General features: G+C 42.7%; 1 protein-coding gene across 1 annotated transcript in view; it reads left to right on the top strand.

Annotated features, from left to right (window-relative positions):
- The first annotated feature begins 3,210 nt into the window (after positions 1–3,210).
- Positions 3,211–15,987, top strand: part of LOC115799889 (sorting nexin-7-like) — a 34,580-nt gene continuing 21,803 nt past the window's right edge. Inside the window, exon 1 of the mRNA XM_030757187.1 lies at positions 3,211–3,358. Coding sequence (XP_030613047.1) covers positions 3,275–3,358 — 84 coding nt within the window. The 5' untranslated portion in view covers positions 3,211–3,274. The remainder of the gene's footprint in view (positions 3,359–15,987) is intronic.

The following is a 15,987-nucleotide window of genomic DNA, read 5'->3' as shown; positions in this document are numbered from 1 at the left end:
ATCTTTTGGTTGGCCCTCTGCTGGTGGGGCTGACTGTCAGTGCAGCCTGCAGGCCAACCACACTACAGTAAATAAAGATTATGATCACATTATGCAAATGACAGTTCCATCTGTACACAGCTCCCTCGTGTTAGCCTGCACTCTGCCTTTGTGTTGTGACAGGTATTCGAGTCCTCGAGGCCACCGAGAGTTGGAGGGTGCAGCCAAGTGTAGGTGATAGAAAGGCTCGCTCTCACTAATATTCAGGACTTTACGATATTGTTTCAGGTGTAGTGTGGTGGCTGAGCATGAAATTAATTTTCAGAGGTGAACTGCACTGGGTCCCAACCACCGAAATCAACCGAAGATAGTTATTATTAACATTATTAACATCATTAACAGGAGCGTAATAATGTAATAATATTTCAGACCCCAAACCATTTTCATCACAATCAGTAACTGTAATCCTTTAAATATGATTTTCAGCTAATGCATCTATATTGGTACTTAACTGGAGTCATGAATGGAGGGTTTGCATTAGTAATGTAACAGTATTTAAAATTTCAACGTACTTCTAAAAATTGCCAAAAATGTGTAAAAAAAACATTTTAATGAAAAATGATGATGATGATATAAAAATGAATTCTTTAAAAACTGCGACAGACACTGAGACACAAAAGTAAACCAGGAGCCAAAACACTCAAATGCAATCAGCAGTCTCCAGGTGGCCAACACCAACTATTATTATTATTATTATTATTATTATTATTATTATTGTTGTTATTATTATTATTGTTCTTATTATTATTATTATTATTATTATTAAATGCATGCTTAAAGCCTCTTTGAGAACAACTGGGCGTGAGCGAATCTTTTTATAACTCATCAGGACTGTTGCAGCTCCAGCTGATCACTGGTTGACTGATTACTCGACTCACTGAACTGGACCTGCCAACAGTGTTTGTGCCACTGATGATTTTTGGAGCATTTTTAATGGAATGATCTGCAATTAATAGATCTACAAGATGCATGCCCTCCAGGAAGTCTGCACCTCAGCTCTGGTGAGTGAAATCCCAGCATTTTATTAGTCTGCTACTTAGATTATCAGGTGTGTGTGTGTGTGTGTGTGTGTGTGTGTGTGTGTGTGTGTGTGTGTGTGTGTGTGTGTGTGTGTGTGTGTGTGTGGAGCTTGCTAGCAGTAACTGACAGCACAGAACTCCACCTTCTTGTTCAAACATGGCAGAAATTAATCATCCTGTAAACAGTCTAATGTTCCCTCACGTCAAAATAATTTGAATGTTTTCCTTTATTGATCTTAATTGGAAACAAAACCACCAACAACAGAGTGCTCAGCATATACATCGCTGGAATTATTTCAAACTTTCCAGAACAAATTCAGAAAAATGATAAAGTTTCTCCAAATGTCCTTGAAACGTCTGACTGTATTTCTTTTCAAAGTAAAGCTCAGACTGTGGTTTATTTCACTTAAAGGTACAGTGTGTAAATTCTTTCAGTAGGTTGCAGACTGCAGTCACTGAATTCTGCTTTTCTTTTTGACCCCTCCCAGTTCCTGTGCAGAATCCCGGCTACGGCGGTCGCTGCAGCACAGACGCTGTTCGTCTGTAGTGAGCGGAGGCTGTTAGTCCGCTGCTTACCTCAGCTGTCAGTGTGTGTGCACAACTGTTTACTGTGTAAAACTTTGTGAAAGGAGACCGATACAAGTCAGTGAAGCTCACCTCTGTCTGATAATGGGCAGACTAAGGTGAGGTGTTGAGGATATCCTGAATGTTTCTGTCAGTAAGCGCTGCTGTTAGCTGCTGTGAGCTGCTGTTAGTGAAAGTAGATCTAACATTGTTGGACCCTGATGCTTAGTGAATAAACTCTGATATGATGTGAGAATGTAATCAAACTGTTTATCAGAGTAAAGTGTGGGTTTTTTTTAGGACACTCAAAGCTAACATTAGCTGGCATAACCTTAGTTTATAACCAGCTGTAGTCATTTAGCCAGTTCATTGTCAGCTGTCTGGAGACACAAGGGTCACATTTCTAATCTGGTGACAATAAGTAATTGTGAAAATATTGGGAATAAATGTTTATGCATGTTTTCATTTGTTAGAGTCCTGACTTCAGTTCAGGAGATAAGGCTTGAGGTGAGAGGGAAGAGGATGAGGTGGAAATGAGGGAGAAGAGAGAGCAGCGCTGGAGGAGAAAGACATAATGAGACGATGAAAATATCCATGTAAAAATGTTGAATGTCATATATAGTTTAAAAGAGCTATTTGTGATCTTTAAATTAAAAGTAACCTATAAGGTGTGCTACATGTGTGGCCAGTCTCTTGCCACGCACAAAAAAATGCAGTTAGGCAGAATAGGAATAACCATCTCTGCCGCTGCATTCACAATAGCGGAACAGCATGGTGGCTTCCTCAAACATGATGTGGAAGAGAGCCAGAGATAATCACAATGAATGATTAAATACAGTGTGGTGCATAAACAGAGAGTGAAAAAGAAGAGAGGGTGTCTGCCTCCTGAATCCAAACTGGGAGCTGGTTCCACAGAAGAGCTGAAGGCTCTGCCTCCCATTCTACTCTTAAGTATCCTAGGAACCACAAGTAAGCCAGCAGTCTGAGAGCGAAGAGCTCTACTGGGGCGACACGGCACTGTGAGGTCTTTAAGATAAGATGGGGCCTGATTATTCAAGAAGAATTTTAAATTAAATTCTGCATTTAATCAATGAAGAGAAGCCAATATGGGAGAAATCTGCTCTCTTTTTCTAGTCCCTGTCAGTACTCTAGCTGCAGTGGAAGGTTTTGGTATATTTAGTCACAATTAGAAACATTTTTGATAACATTATTATTTATTCTATTAAAGAACTTCAAAAAATTACTTACTGTACCTGTAACCTTTTAATAATAAATGATAAATATTGTCCACATATCATAATAAGACAAACTAAGAACAAACTTTAAAACAAACAAAAAGACGGAATATAAACTAAAAAATAAAAACTAATGTGGATACTCATGTGCATGGCCTTTTCTTCTGAGCAGAAACATGCTGATAATACATTGTGACCCAGCACTGTGGAAGGTTTCAGGTCAGCTTGAATTAAAGGCTTTACAGAGGGAGCAATGAAACCCCTGAAAACTGAACACAAACATAGTTCAGTGAAACGTGAATGATTACAGCTTTTACTTTGAAATCCGTTAGAGGAAGTGCTGTCCTCGCGGGCCTCGGAGTGTCCGCGCTGCTCGGAAGTTGAGCTGGAAGTTGAGCTCAGGTGTGTCTCGGTGCGATGAGTGGACTCACAGTTCCTGCCGACTTCTCAGGACACATGCTGGACCTGGACGAGGACGAAGACCTGGAGGTTTTCAGCAAGGTAAGCGGCAGCTTCCCTGACCGGCCCAAACTCGCTGTCACACAGCTACACAAGTTTCCTCGCTGCGTGGATCGACCCGCTTTAGCTTCGTGGTGTCGAGGGGCGGAAGGTGAACGCAGAGCGCACGGGCGGCAGTGACCGTCACTGCGGGCAGGATCGGGAGCAAAGGTCCGGGATCAGCTGCCGGGCTGACCCGAGGACCGGCCGTCACCCTTCGCCCTCAGTCACCACACTTGGATTTGCGAAGCTGTCAAACTCGCCGTGATTTGAGAGCGGAGATGCTGATGCGTGTTTACGCCACTGAACGGACATTTTTTTGTCATCTACAAATCACAATTTTAGGTTATTATCTCAAACTTCCGACTTACTAACTCAAACTTCTGAGAAACTGAAAAATCACAAAACGTCTTGAAGTTTCGAGTTATTCAAACTTTTGAACCAACTCTGAGCGTGCCGATCAAAAACGGCTTTTCTCGGTTTTTCCGTTTCCAGCCGTCACCGCAGGGCTTCACCGGAGCTGGAAACACTCTGGGCTGAGTTATATTAAAGCCACATGAACAAACTCCGTTTGATGAGTCGTTAAATATAACTGTAAATGATCCTTAAAATTACAGTCGGCTCATATCGCGGAGTATGTGTGTGGAGTTTGGTTTGGCCTGCTAGGACTGAAATATGTGATTGCTTCCAGTGTCCTGATGAAATCTGACCGTCATGCCGGTGTGTGCTTGTCTGCGCGCCTCCCTGGTCAAAGATAGATGTTAGAATAACACAAATGGAAATGAATGAGCGGGCTGCACAGCACACTGCATGAACTCACAGCAGTGAAAACAGTCTCTTTGTGCTGAGCGTCATTAAGGTCAAACAGGAACACAGAGGCTGTAAAGCAGTGCAGAGCAGCTGCTCCATCTTCAGGCTCCCTTCACTCAGGTTTCTTTACTGTAGCTGCACAGATGGAGGTCTCATCTGAGCACACTGTGGGTGACCACCTTAGGCGGTCCGGGGGGACCTCCGCAGTCTGTCTTTCTAATTTTTTGTTCAGTTCAGTTGTGATGTTAACATAGAACTTCTTTTCATGGTGGACTTGTAACAGACTGGCTTATTTTAACTGACAGTCATGCAGGTAAACGGGAGCAATGCTTCCATCGATTCTGAACTCAGCAGCAGGTCTATAACAAGGTTCTTAGTTATTGTTTTTACAGTTTCGTGTCTAGTTTCTTTAATTTTAAATAAAGTTGATATTAAACATACTTCTAGCATTTTTCGTTCCAGTTTCTAAGAATGTGAAGGATTTACAGCTGTACTGTACTGCAGACATGCAGTTAAATTCAATTTCAATTCAGTTTTGTTTATAAAGCGCCAAATCACAGCAAGTCAGGTACTTTATATTGTAAGACAACTACTCGATAATAATACAGAGGAAACCCAACAATCATAACGACGATCCACGTATAAGCACGTGGTGACAGCAGGAAGGAAAAACTCCCTTTAACAGGAAGAAACCTCCAACAGAACCAGGCTCAGGGGGGGGGGGGTCATCTGCTGAGGGGGGAGGGAGACAGGACGAGAGACACACTGTGGAAGAGAGACAGAGATTAATAATTGCTCATGATTAAATGCAGAATGAAAAGAAGACATTCCTGCAGTTTAATTAATTGGTGTGTGTGTGTCACCTGCCTTCATGGATAGATAAAGCTGGATATCACCTGTGTAACAATGACAGTCTGTGCTATGCTTTCTAATAATGCTGCCTAAGGGAAGCATGTATAATGTAAATAGAATTGGTCCGAGCACAGAACCCTGTGGAACTCCATAATTAACCTTAGTGTGTGAAGAAGACCCCGTTTACAGGACCACTGTACATGAACACACTATTAGACAAATATGATTCAAACCACTGCAGCGGAGCACATGGGGCTGGGCGATAAAGATAATGATGATGAAATAACTTTTCCTCAATAGTAATATGAGACATGGCCAATGTAAAGTTGAACCCATTCAGTCCATGTTTCAACAGGTAGCAGTCAGGTTAGGCTGATGCACAGAGGAGTGTGCTGATTATGTTACCACATTAAGAGTGTGAGTCAAATAAAAGATGACAACAGAAAATGCTAATGACAACTTAAATGACAGCATTAGCAGACATGACACAACAGAGCCAGTCCAAGGCTCCAAAGAAGAAGACGTATTTGAAAAGAGAGGTCAGAGGAGTTAAAGTCTGACAGAAGCAGAGCAGCATGTTTCCATGGAGGCTGGTAACACCACAAACTGATCTTACCATCTGAAGCAGTGCTGTCCTTTACGCACAGTCCAAGACTTTATAGTCCCACACACTTTGTCCTGTACAGTGATAACATGGATGCAGCAACCTGCATCCGACAGTGTCAGTGCCTGATTAAAAGTAACTGCTCCTCATTACCAGGTCCTGGGCCATAAACATTGCTCTCAGACGGTGCTTTCACAGCTACACACAGAGTGTAGAGACACAGTAGAACAACTGTGCCATACTTCACTACCACACTGGATTTGTGGTAAAGTCGCACATCTGATCCAGGGTTCTAGCCAGGAAACATTTTCAGCCCGGTGGTATCGGCGGATCGGACGACCGGTGAAATTCTTAGCCTGGCGCAACAATTCCTCAGCCCGGTGCAGTGCCAGGTGATCAACTGCTGGCTAGAACATTATTGTAACAACAGTTTCAAACAGTTTGGATCTATAGAAAAGAAATGATACTGTACAGTTTCCTGTTTATTTTGCACTCATGTCGATGCTGTTTATGTAGAAATGACCAAAGAATTTAGTTTTCTGTTTCTGATGTTCTGGTTTTGCTTACCTGATTAACTGATGAAGACATGACAAAGAAAAAGCTGTTTCTTAAAACAGCTTTTGGGTGACATGTTTGCTAAGTTCAACCCCATTTCTTAAAATTGGAGGACACCCCGTATAATGTAAATAAAACCAGAATGCAACAATTTGCAAATCTCATAAAGCCACATTTTATTCACAATAGAACACAGACAACACATCAGATGTTTAAACTTAGACATTTTACTATTTCATGGAAATTATGAGCTCATTTTGAATTTGATGGCAGAAACATGTGAGAAAAGTTGGGACAGGGCCATAGTTAGGACTGCAGCATTCCCTCTTCTTTTAACAGCAGATCATAAACATTTGGGAACTGAGGAGAGCAGTTGCTGGACTTTTGGGAATGTTCCCAGTCCTCAGTTCTGGGTCTTTTTTGCCATATGCTTCGTTTCATGCTGCAGCAAATGTTCTCAGCTGGTGAAAGGTCTGGACTGCAGGCAGGCCGGTGCAGCACCAGGACTCATGGACACAGAGCCATGCTGTTGGAGTAGATGCAGGATGAGGTTTTGTGTTTGTATCCCTGAAAGGACGTCATCTCAGGATGGGAGCACATGTTGCTCTGAAACCTTTATGCACTTTTCAGCACTGATGGGGCTTTTTAAGATATGCAAGCAGTTCCATAGCACTGATGCACCCCCACACCATCACACCATCAGAGATGCAGATGATGAACTGAACACTGACTATAAGCTGGATGGTCCCCCTCCTCTTTAGTCTGGAGGATGCTGTGGCCATGTTTTCCAAAATGAATTTCAAATTCTCCTTCATAAGACCACACAACAGTTTCCCACTCTGCCTCAGTCCATTCAGCTTTGTCCCAGAGAGGACGGTGGTGTTTCTGGATCACGTTCACATGACTTCTTCTTTGCATGATAGAGCTTTAACCTGGATCTGTGGATGGAGAACCATGTTCACAAACAATGATTTCTGGAACATATTTTGTCCAACAGAAGGAACTTTCCTGTTGGCAACATGGGTTTGGACTGCCGCAAACAACCAGCGGCTCCGAGCAGTCGGGCAGAGCATAAACCAGTAAATAACTACATGATTATTAGGAAAATCTGTTTGTTTCCGAATGTTGGATTTCCAGGTATTGGTCTTAAATCTTTTATATTGGTCAAGCTCTAGTCAATGGACAGCTTGATTGGTTGGCAGAGGTATAAAACCACGAGGCAGTAATGCAGAAAATCGAGCTCTGTGGATGTCCAAACTGAATGAAGTTGTTAGGTGACTGCTCTTGGTGCAGTTTATCCAGCTGTTGTGAGAGATATCATTGGACCCTAATAATCAGATTCTAATCACTTCAAAAGCCCAAACAGGAAGTAATCCCAATCACAATAAATGGTCCCGAACTCTCAGAGAACTGGTTTCATAAAGTGGCCACAAGAAAAATAACACCATGTACAGTTAAACCAATGGAGTAATGAGCACTGACGTTTGAGAGCGGGTCATGTTGGCTAGCCTTTACGGCTTTGAGAGGTTTATTTCGACGTTACAGTTTCCGACTGAGCAAAGTGAATAATACATTTTCTGTAGATAAACCTTCAAAGATAATGTACCACTTAGACTGCAGGTGGACACCAGAGGTCCAGGTGGCAGCAGACTCCTGAGGCTTTCTCATTTCTCTCATTTGTGCGTCCTTAGCGCCGCTGTCCTCCGTCCTCCTGTCTGTGACAGGGAAATCAATCTCAGAGCGCCTCGCTGAAGGATGTGTCAGTTCCTCAAAGACGTGTGGAGGACAGGAGAGAGGAGGCGATAGAAGGAGCTATAATTGAGGACAGGTGTGTCCTTTGTGTAAGTGTTTCTAGCTTCAGCACAGTAAGGGGGGGGTAGTCAGGACTGTACAAACCACTGTCTGTAGGAGGACTGTTTAGCACTCAGCCTTGGGGTCGCACAGTTTTGGCTCGAGAGTGCAGCTGTTTGTTTGGGGTTGGGTTGTTACAGCACCCACAAATAATCATGTTACCGTTAAATTAACGCTGTGTATTAAAGATCCAGACGGGCATTAAGGTTATCGGTTTGTTCATTTAGCCACAGCTGCTAACTGCTACCTTAATGAAAACTTCATTAATGATAATGGTAACAGACAGCTAATATGACTGTTGTGTTACTGTTAAAACTGCTAACATTAGCGTGTGTGCTGGCTGGGCTAACATCTATAACTAATGCTTCAGTGAAATGGGAGCTGTTCTGATCTTGGGAAATGCCTCATAAAGACCGCGTGCTGGTCTTTAAGCTGACTCATCCACTTTGTTGCCCTGCTGTTCATGTGCTCAGCTGCTAGTGAGGGGAGGGGCTGCGTGAAGATGAGTCAGCTGGACGAGGTGTAGACGGCAGTTTGTGTCAGTACTGTTGCAGATGAGTATCTAAACCAGTCAGTCCACCAGGCCTGTCGCTCCCCTTTGGCATCGTCAGAGGCTGGTAGTGCACAGTGTGTGGGGGAAACACCCACAGCAGGAGTCTGTTTCTCCCTTCTAGTGTGAAGAAACATCTCGACATATAATTGTGAATGATCTGGCCAACTGTAACCACTTAACACAAGTGAACAGCCGAACAGCTAAAATGCTGTTACGCCGTAACACTTGCTGGCTCTTTAGACTGGTAGATCAGCTCTGTGGTCCCGTTTGTGTTTTCTGTGTAAAATATCTCACCTGTCTCTCATGCGCTCTTCATCTGCAGTTCTTACACAACTGAAAAAAAAGTAAAGGAGGAGTAAAATAAATGAGTGTGTCTACGAGGGCACAGGTAGCTTTAAAAACCTCAGTCCAGCAGTCACAAATGTTCTCCTGTTTTCTCTCATTTAATGATGATCAGTCAGTGTAGCTGCTCCAGATGCTACACACACACACACACACACACACACACACACACACACACACACACACACACACACACACACACACACACACACACACACACACACAGAAAATAGTGCAGAATTCTGGGCTTAAACCTCCTCAGACATATCCATGCAAGTGTCAGTGGAGATGTGATGTGAAACTGTAACGATGCAGATTCAATTGATTATTAATCTCCCAATTATGGCATTAATTAATGCTTCAGTGGGAAATTAAATCTCTTTGGGTAGCAAGCTGTCACTGCCCACACTGATGGCCAGTTTGGCCTCTCCTCAGTTTTTGCTCTTTCTTGTGATAGGTGTATTTTATTATTTTAGCTGGATGATGGCTTTTTTTTCTAACGAATGATCCAGTCCAGCAGGTGGCGGTACTGCAGCTCTAAGCTGGTTTGCCCACTGCCATTAAACCCACAAGAAGAAGAAAACAACCGTAATGCTGCTAATGTGGGTGAAAGGCTCCACTAACAGGGAGATACCCGAGCCCTGCAGAGTTTAAACGAAGCATCGAAGCAACAAATTTCTTTGAGGATTTTTTATAATCAAATTATTCGAGTTACTCGAGGAATCATTGCAGTGTGCACAGAGGTAAAATTACAAAAACGTGTCTTTGTTCAAAACGTATGGACTTCACTGTGTGCTGTTTCAGTTATTTCATACGATCAAACATTCTGCCCCTCACAGGAGCAGGACGTTAGCCACGGAGGTGTTCATGTTGGACGCCTCAGTCGTGCTGCAGATAGAAACAAAGGCAGCTTGCAGGAAACGTCCACAGGTTCACCTACAAGAACCTGTGAGATCTCCAAATGCTGCTTCTGGCTTCTTGGTGCATTCTGAACTGAATTGTGAGTGATGTTGAGCTCGTAGGGAGGGATGAAAGCATGTCGCTGTTTAAGAAAAGGCCCCGCTTGAGTTATAGCACGTGACTAAATAAGAGCTGAAAATTAACATTTCGTTTGCTATTTTGTTTTCATGATCATTGAAAGTCAACATATGCATTGAAATAAAAAGCCCTTGAATCATCCAGCCCTGCTGGAGGGATGGAGTGTACGTGTAACCTCAGTGATGAAATAAATGAAGCTTCGTGCCTCTTTGTCTCCACTTCTACTAACACACTCCAACGCTGTTACTATAACAACTGAGGTGCTACTGTCACAGTCCAATGCAGTGCATGAATATCTGATCTTAGCAGCAGTCGCGTGTGTGCGTGTGTGTGTGCGTGTGTGTGTGTGTGTGTGTGTGTGTGTGTGTGTGTGTGTGTGTGTGTGTTTGTGTGTGTGTTCCTACATCTGGCTCAGGTTTTCTAGCATGTTTTGAATGTAACACACACTGCACAAATAAATGGACTCCCAATTTCTCTCATCTGCCTCACGTTGTGGTAACATTTCTGCTGCCTGTAACAGAGGCAGACATCGGGGCTTCATTCCTCCCTCATCCTGTTACCATAACAACCAGTTCATCACTCACAAAGACATACATGTAAGTTGTTCTAAATAAACTTTAGTTGGTCTCAGCTGAGGTCAGAAGTGTTGCTGTTTCCATTAGAGACACACAGATCCTGCTGTGTTTCTGCTTCCTGGAGAAAGAGAGATCTGATAACTATAAGCTATCCAGGGAGGGGTCGTGGCATGGTTGTCGTCGTCGTTCTGCATCATCAAGCAGACCTGCTGACCTCAACAGCGTCTATGGTGTTGTTAGAGGAAACAGGCAAAGCATGCGTGCTTCACTGCCATTTGCATAAACGGGATCATTTGAATGCAGCAACAAAATAGCCGTGGTGAAAAGGGCTGGGCTCACGAATGAAATGGATGCTGCCATTAGATTTTATACCAAGTAACTTTGACGGGCTTCTTGTGAGATGCGCTCACTTTCATTTAATTGTATAGATGCTGTTCATAATGTTGTGCTGTGTGGTTTAAATAAAAAGTGACAAATAATGTGAGATTAATTTTAAAAAGGGAGCTGCAAAGCTCACATCATTATATGAATGTAAGTTTGTTTTGAAGAATGACAAAAATCTTTGGACACAGCTAAGTGGAAGGGTGGCTGTCAAGAAGCCATTTGTAAGGAAGGAAAACGGGGAGCAAAGGCTATGAGATACATAATCTCTCAGTTGAACTATATCTCTGAGATGCTGATTTAGTTACAGCCTTAATATGGCCAGTCAAACAAAGATCCTTATCCATGAATACACCAAGATTTTCCTCGTAGGTTGAGGTCTTGAGTCTTATGTTCAAGGTGTGAACTAAGTTGCAATCACAGTGCATTATGGTTTTCAAAATGGACAATGTCAGTCTTGTCTCTGTTTAATTGAAGGAAGTTTTGGCATCTAGACATCAACTTTTTTAAGGCACAAACATGAGGAGTCAGTAGGATCAAGTTTGTTTGGTGAGAGAGCCAAATGAATCCCAGATTATAGCTAACGCAAAGCTATGATTAAGCCACATTGTATTTCTGAATGGTTTCACTAAGAAGAAGCATACACAGATTGAACAAGAGGGGCCCAAGATTTGACCCTAGCGGGACACCAAAATGCATTAGGTTTTTCTGTGATTCATAAAGTATCAGTAGAAACAAAATAATCCCTACCTTCAAAGTATAATTTAAAACATCTAAAAATTGTTCCTGTGAGACCAACCGAATTGTCTAATCTGTCTAATAGTATGTCATGATCTACAGTGTGGAATTCTGCACAGAGCTCTAGCAGTACCACGGTAGTACTAAGTCAGGATTCAGGCAAATATGGTACATTGTAAATGGACTGGTTCTTATAAAGCACCTTTCTACCCTACTTGCTTTATATAACATTTCTTCGTTCATTCGAGACATTTGAAACACTTTGTGTTGGTGATCACATGGTCGCTTTTAACCCTTTAATATCGAACCTGTCATCAGCGACAGAATGTACTTCAAATGTCCCGCCATTCACAGACTTCTGACAACAGTGCAAGTGAAATTACCATAATGACCCTATATTGGTTGTGAAGCGCAATTTCTCAGCTTTCAGAAATCATTTGAATTTTTCCGATAGGACAAACAGTCATGTAATTACAGTAATTCAAAGTATGTTTGATCTGACGCAGGGTGCAAGATGCTAGCAGGCAGGGCATACCAAGTGGCCAGCATAGTATACAGGAACATCTGTGCCCAGTATGACCTGGAAGTCATGAGGTGAGAATGGGATACGTTCCCAAGGGTGGTTGAGAATGACTGAGCTAAGATCTCATGGGATTCCAGAGACAGATGGACAAATTGATGATGGCTAACCAACCGGACATTGTAGTGGTGGACACGCAGAGGAAGAAGGCCATAGTGATAGATGGAGCAATACCAAGAGTCAGTAACATCAAGAGGAAGGGACACAAGAAGCTTGAGAAATACCAAAGGCTGAGAGAAGAGCTGGAGAGGTTGTGGAAGGTGAAGGTAACAGTGGTCTCCGTGGTCTCCGGAATACTCAGGGCATTGACCCCAAACTGGGAGAATGGCTCCAGGAGATTACAGGAATGACATCCATGATCTCTGTCCAGAGGAGTGCAGTCCTAGGAACAGCAAAGATAGTGTGTAGCTCTCAGGCCTCTGGTAGAGGACCCCATCTTGGAAGAGGTCAAAGACCGCCCACAGGGCAAGTGGAGAATATTTTTTTTTTTTATACCCCTCTCAGTCCATGGGGGTGGGGGCTGGTATGTGTGCGATCTTTAAGCTCAGGTCATCTGCCAAAGGCCTGGGAGTTTGAGGGTTCAGTATCTTAGCTGTTCCAAGGTGTGCGTCTCCTGGACAGAGACCTCGGATGTTGTGCCTGGAATCTGCTGAAGCCACTCTTCCAGTTTTGGGATTGTAGCTCCTAACACTCCTGTTACCACTGGGACCACTTTGGGCTTTACGTTCCACTTCTTATCCAGTTGTTCCTTCAGCCTTCATACTTATCTATTTTTCATGCTCCTCTTTCCTGCTGTTGCTGTCCTCTGGGAGTGCCACATCTATCACAGCTGTGGTCTTCTGGTCCTTTTCAGCCACTATGTCTGGTTGGTTGGCCAGCAGCTGCTTGCCTATCTGGAGGTTGTAGTCCCACATTAACTTAGCCCTGGTGTTGTCAACCACCTTTGGTGGTTTCTTCCATCACGACTTGGGGACTTCTAGTATGAGGGACATATGTTCCTGTACAGCAGGGGTGTCCAGACTTTTTTTTTTTTCAACGACGGCCTGACTAGATAATGTGAAATTGCCAGATGGCCAACAGTCCCTGATGACATTTTAAATAATAAAAGATTTATATAAATATTATTTCATTTATTATTTTCATATTTATGCAGCAAACAGATGAAGTAAGGAAATGCTATCTCAATTTGTATCAGAAATTCAAAAATACAGAAACTCAGTAAAGTACAACTCTGTAATTCTGTTAACAGAGCAACAGGTAAGCTACTGGCACTAATGTGAAGGTCACAGGTACACACAGGTGTGTAAAATGTCACTAGGTGGGAGTCACTTAGTCTTGATCTAAAGCAGATCCTGTTTAAGTTCAGAACAGCTAAAGTCAGTGTGGACAAATATGTGGAGCCAAACAAGCTGAACGTTTTCTCTGGAAACTTGAGCTCATCCAGCCGCTGGTGTTGAGTCAAGAAGTGATTTCTTTTGTTTTTTTATGTTTTTAATGTATAATATCTTTGCTTATGTTGGTAAATAGACTGCCCACTTTCTCCTTCACTCTTTGTCATTTTCATTGAACCACTAGCAGCAACAATCCGACAAAATGTAGATATTAAAGGAATTCAAACAGAAAACACAGACCATAAGATAAGCCTTTATGCTGATGATGTATTACTTTTCCTTGAGAACTCACAAACTTCTCTTCTAAAAACAATCACACTTATAGATAAGTTCTCATCTATATCAGACTACTCCATCAATTGGAGTAAATCAAACGTTTTACCTCTAAATTGTAATTTTCAGAACACCACGACCACCTCACTACAATCTGGCAATATTAAATATTTAGGTGTTAATTTTTCCCCCAGGCTGTCAGACCTGGTACGGTTGAATCATATTCCTCTATTAAAAAGAGTAGAGGATGATCTCACACGTTGGAACTCTCTACCTATATCTATCATGGGGAGAGTTGCCACAGTAAAAATGATGATTTTGCCTAAAATCAATTATTTGTTTTCACTGATCCCTAATAAACCTTCTGTTGCCTGGTTTAAATCTCTAGACTCAAACATTTCAAAATTTTTGTGGAAAAATAAAACCTCAAGAATAAGTTTAAAAACTTTACAAAAGCTAAAATGCAGTGGTGGTCTAGAACTCCCAAACTTTTATCACTATTTCTTAGCCAATAGATTACAGTATATTTCAAGATGGATCAAATCAAGCCCTTTAGACAGCCCATGGCTGGATTTAGAACAAACACTCTGTGGAAAAGTGAAAATCTCTGACTTACCTTTCATTAGCGTCAGTATTAAACATCATAGCGGTTTTAAAAGTCTTAACATAAACACCTCTCTGACAGCCTGGTGGGAATTCTTAAAGATAACAAAGTCTTCACTTATCCCATGTGAACTGACACCCATTTGGAACAATCCAGATATATGTCAGAAAAAAACAGTACTGAACTTCTCAACATGGCAAGAGAAAGGAATAAAGAATTTAGAACATGTTATTCACGATGGGACCTTTATTTCATTTGAAGAACTTATTTCCAAATATGAAATTAGCAATAGCAAATTTCTCGAATACCAGCAGTTGAAGTCTATCATACAGGCAAGGTTTAATTTAAATAATTTAAAATTAGAAACCCCTGTACTGGTAACAGAATTTCTAAATCTTTATACCCCTAAATTACTATCAAAAATATATAAGTTATTATTAAAAATTAATGATTCAATATCCCTCCCAACTACAAAATGGGAGCGAGATCTTTCCATTAACCCAGAGGAAAACTTCTGGACACAGATATGTTTAAACACTTTCAAAATGACTAAAAGTCCGAATTTACAACTTATACAATACAAAACTCTCCATAGAATACATTATACAGGACACAGGATGTTCCAAATGGGCCTCAGAGACACAAATATATGCACCCACTGTTCAGGCAACCATACTGAAAACTATATGCATGCAGTTTGGTCTTGTACACCTGTTCAGAGGTTCTGGCAGAGGATATGTGAGGAATTATCCACATGTTTTAATTGCGATATCCCAACATCACCAAAACTGTGCATTCTAGGTGATTTAAGTGAATTAAACATGGAAACAAATATATCACACATAGTTCTTACTACCTTATGCATCGCTAAGAAAACTATCCTCATGAATTGGAAATCAAAAAATGATTTATGCGTTACTCACTATAAGAATCTACTTTTAGACCACATTAGTCTGGAAAGAATGTCTGCCACCTCTAAAAATCAACTGGCAAAATTTGAATCTCTCTGGTCCCCACTGATCAGCTCCATCGCATGATGGGGGTGACGAGCTGTGGTCTAGTTTCATGGCGCACCCGGTAGGTGGCTGGGGGTGGGCCGGGGGGGCCTGGGTGTCTGATGGCTCTGGCCTGGAGGCGGTGGCTACCGTTTTGTGGTTTCTGTGTCCGGGCCCTGGTTGTTGGTGGTGGGGACTTGGATGGTGCTCTTATGGTCGTGGGGTGTGGGGCTCGGGGTCCCGTGGTGGCGGTGCTGGCCCCGTCCGGGTGGCCGGCTTCCTCTGTGGGGGCCGGGGTGCGGGGGTCGGGGCCCTGGTGCCCGGGGTTGCCCGTTTCCTGGCTGGGCCCCTCCCTGCGCTGGAGGGGTCTGTGCCCCCTTGGGCGCGCCGCCGTGTGGGGTGGGTTGGCTGTGTCGGGGTGTCTGGCTGGCATTCCGGGATTCTGGGTGCCCTCCCCCATGGGGTGGTGGGGCGCTCAGGTGAGGGAGCA

Source organism: Archocentrus centrarchus, chromosome 20 (genome assembly GCF_007364275.1).
Source record: "Archocentrus centrarchus isolate MPI-CPG fArcCen1 chromosome 20, fArcCen1, whole genome shotgun sequence".
Classification (NCBI taxonomy): Eukaryota; Metazoa; Chordata; class Actinopteri; order Cichliformes; family Cichlidae; genus Archocentrus; species Archocentrus centrarchus.
This window is presented reverse-complemented; position numbering and strand designations above follow the sequence as displayed.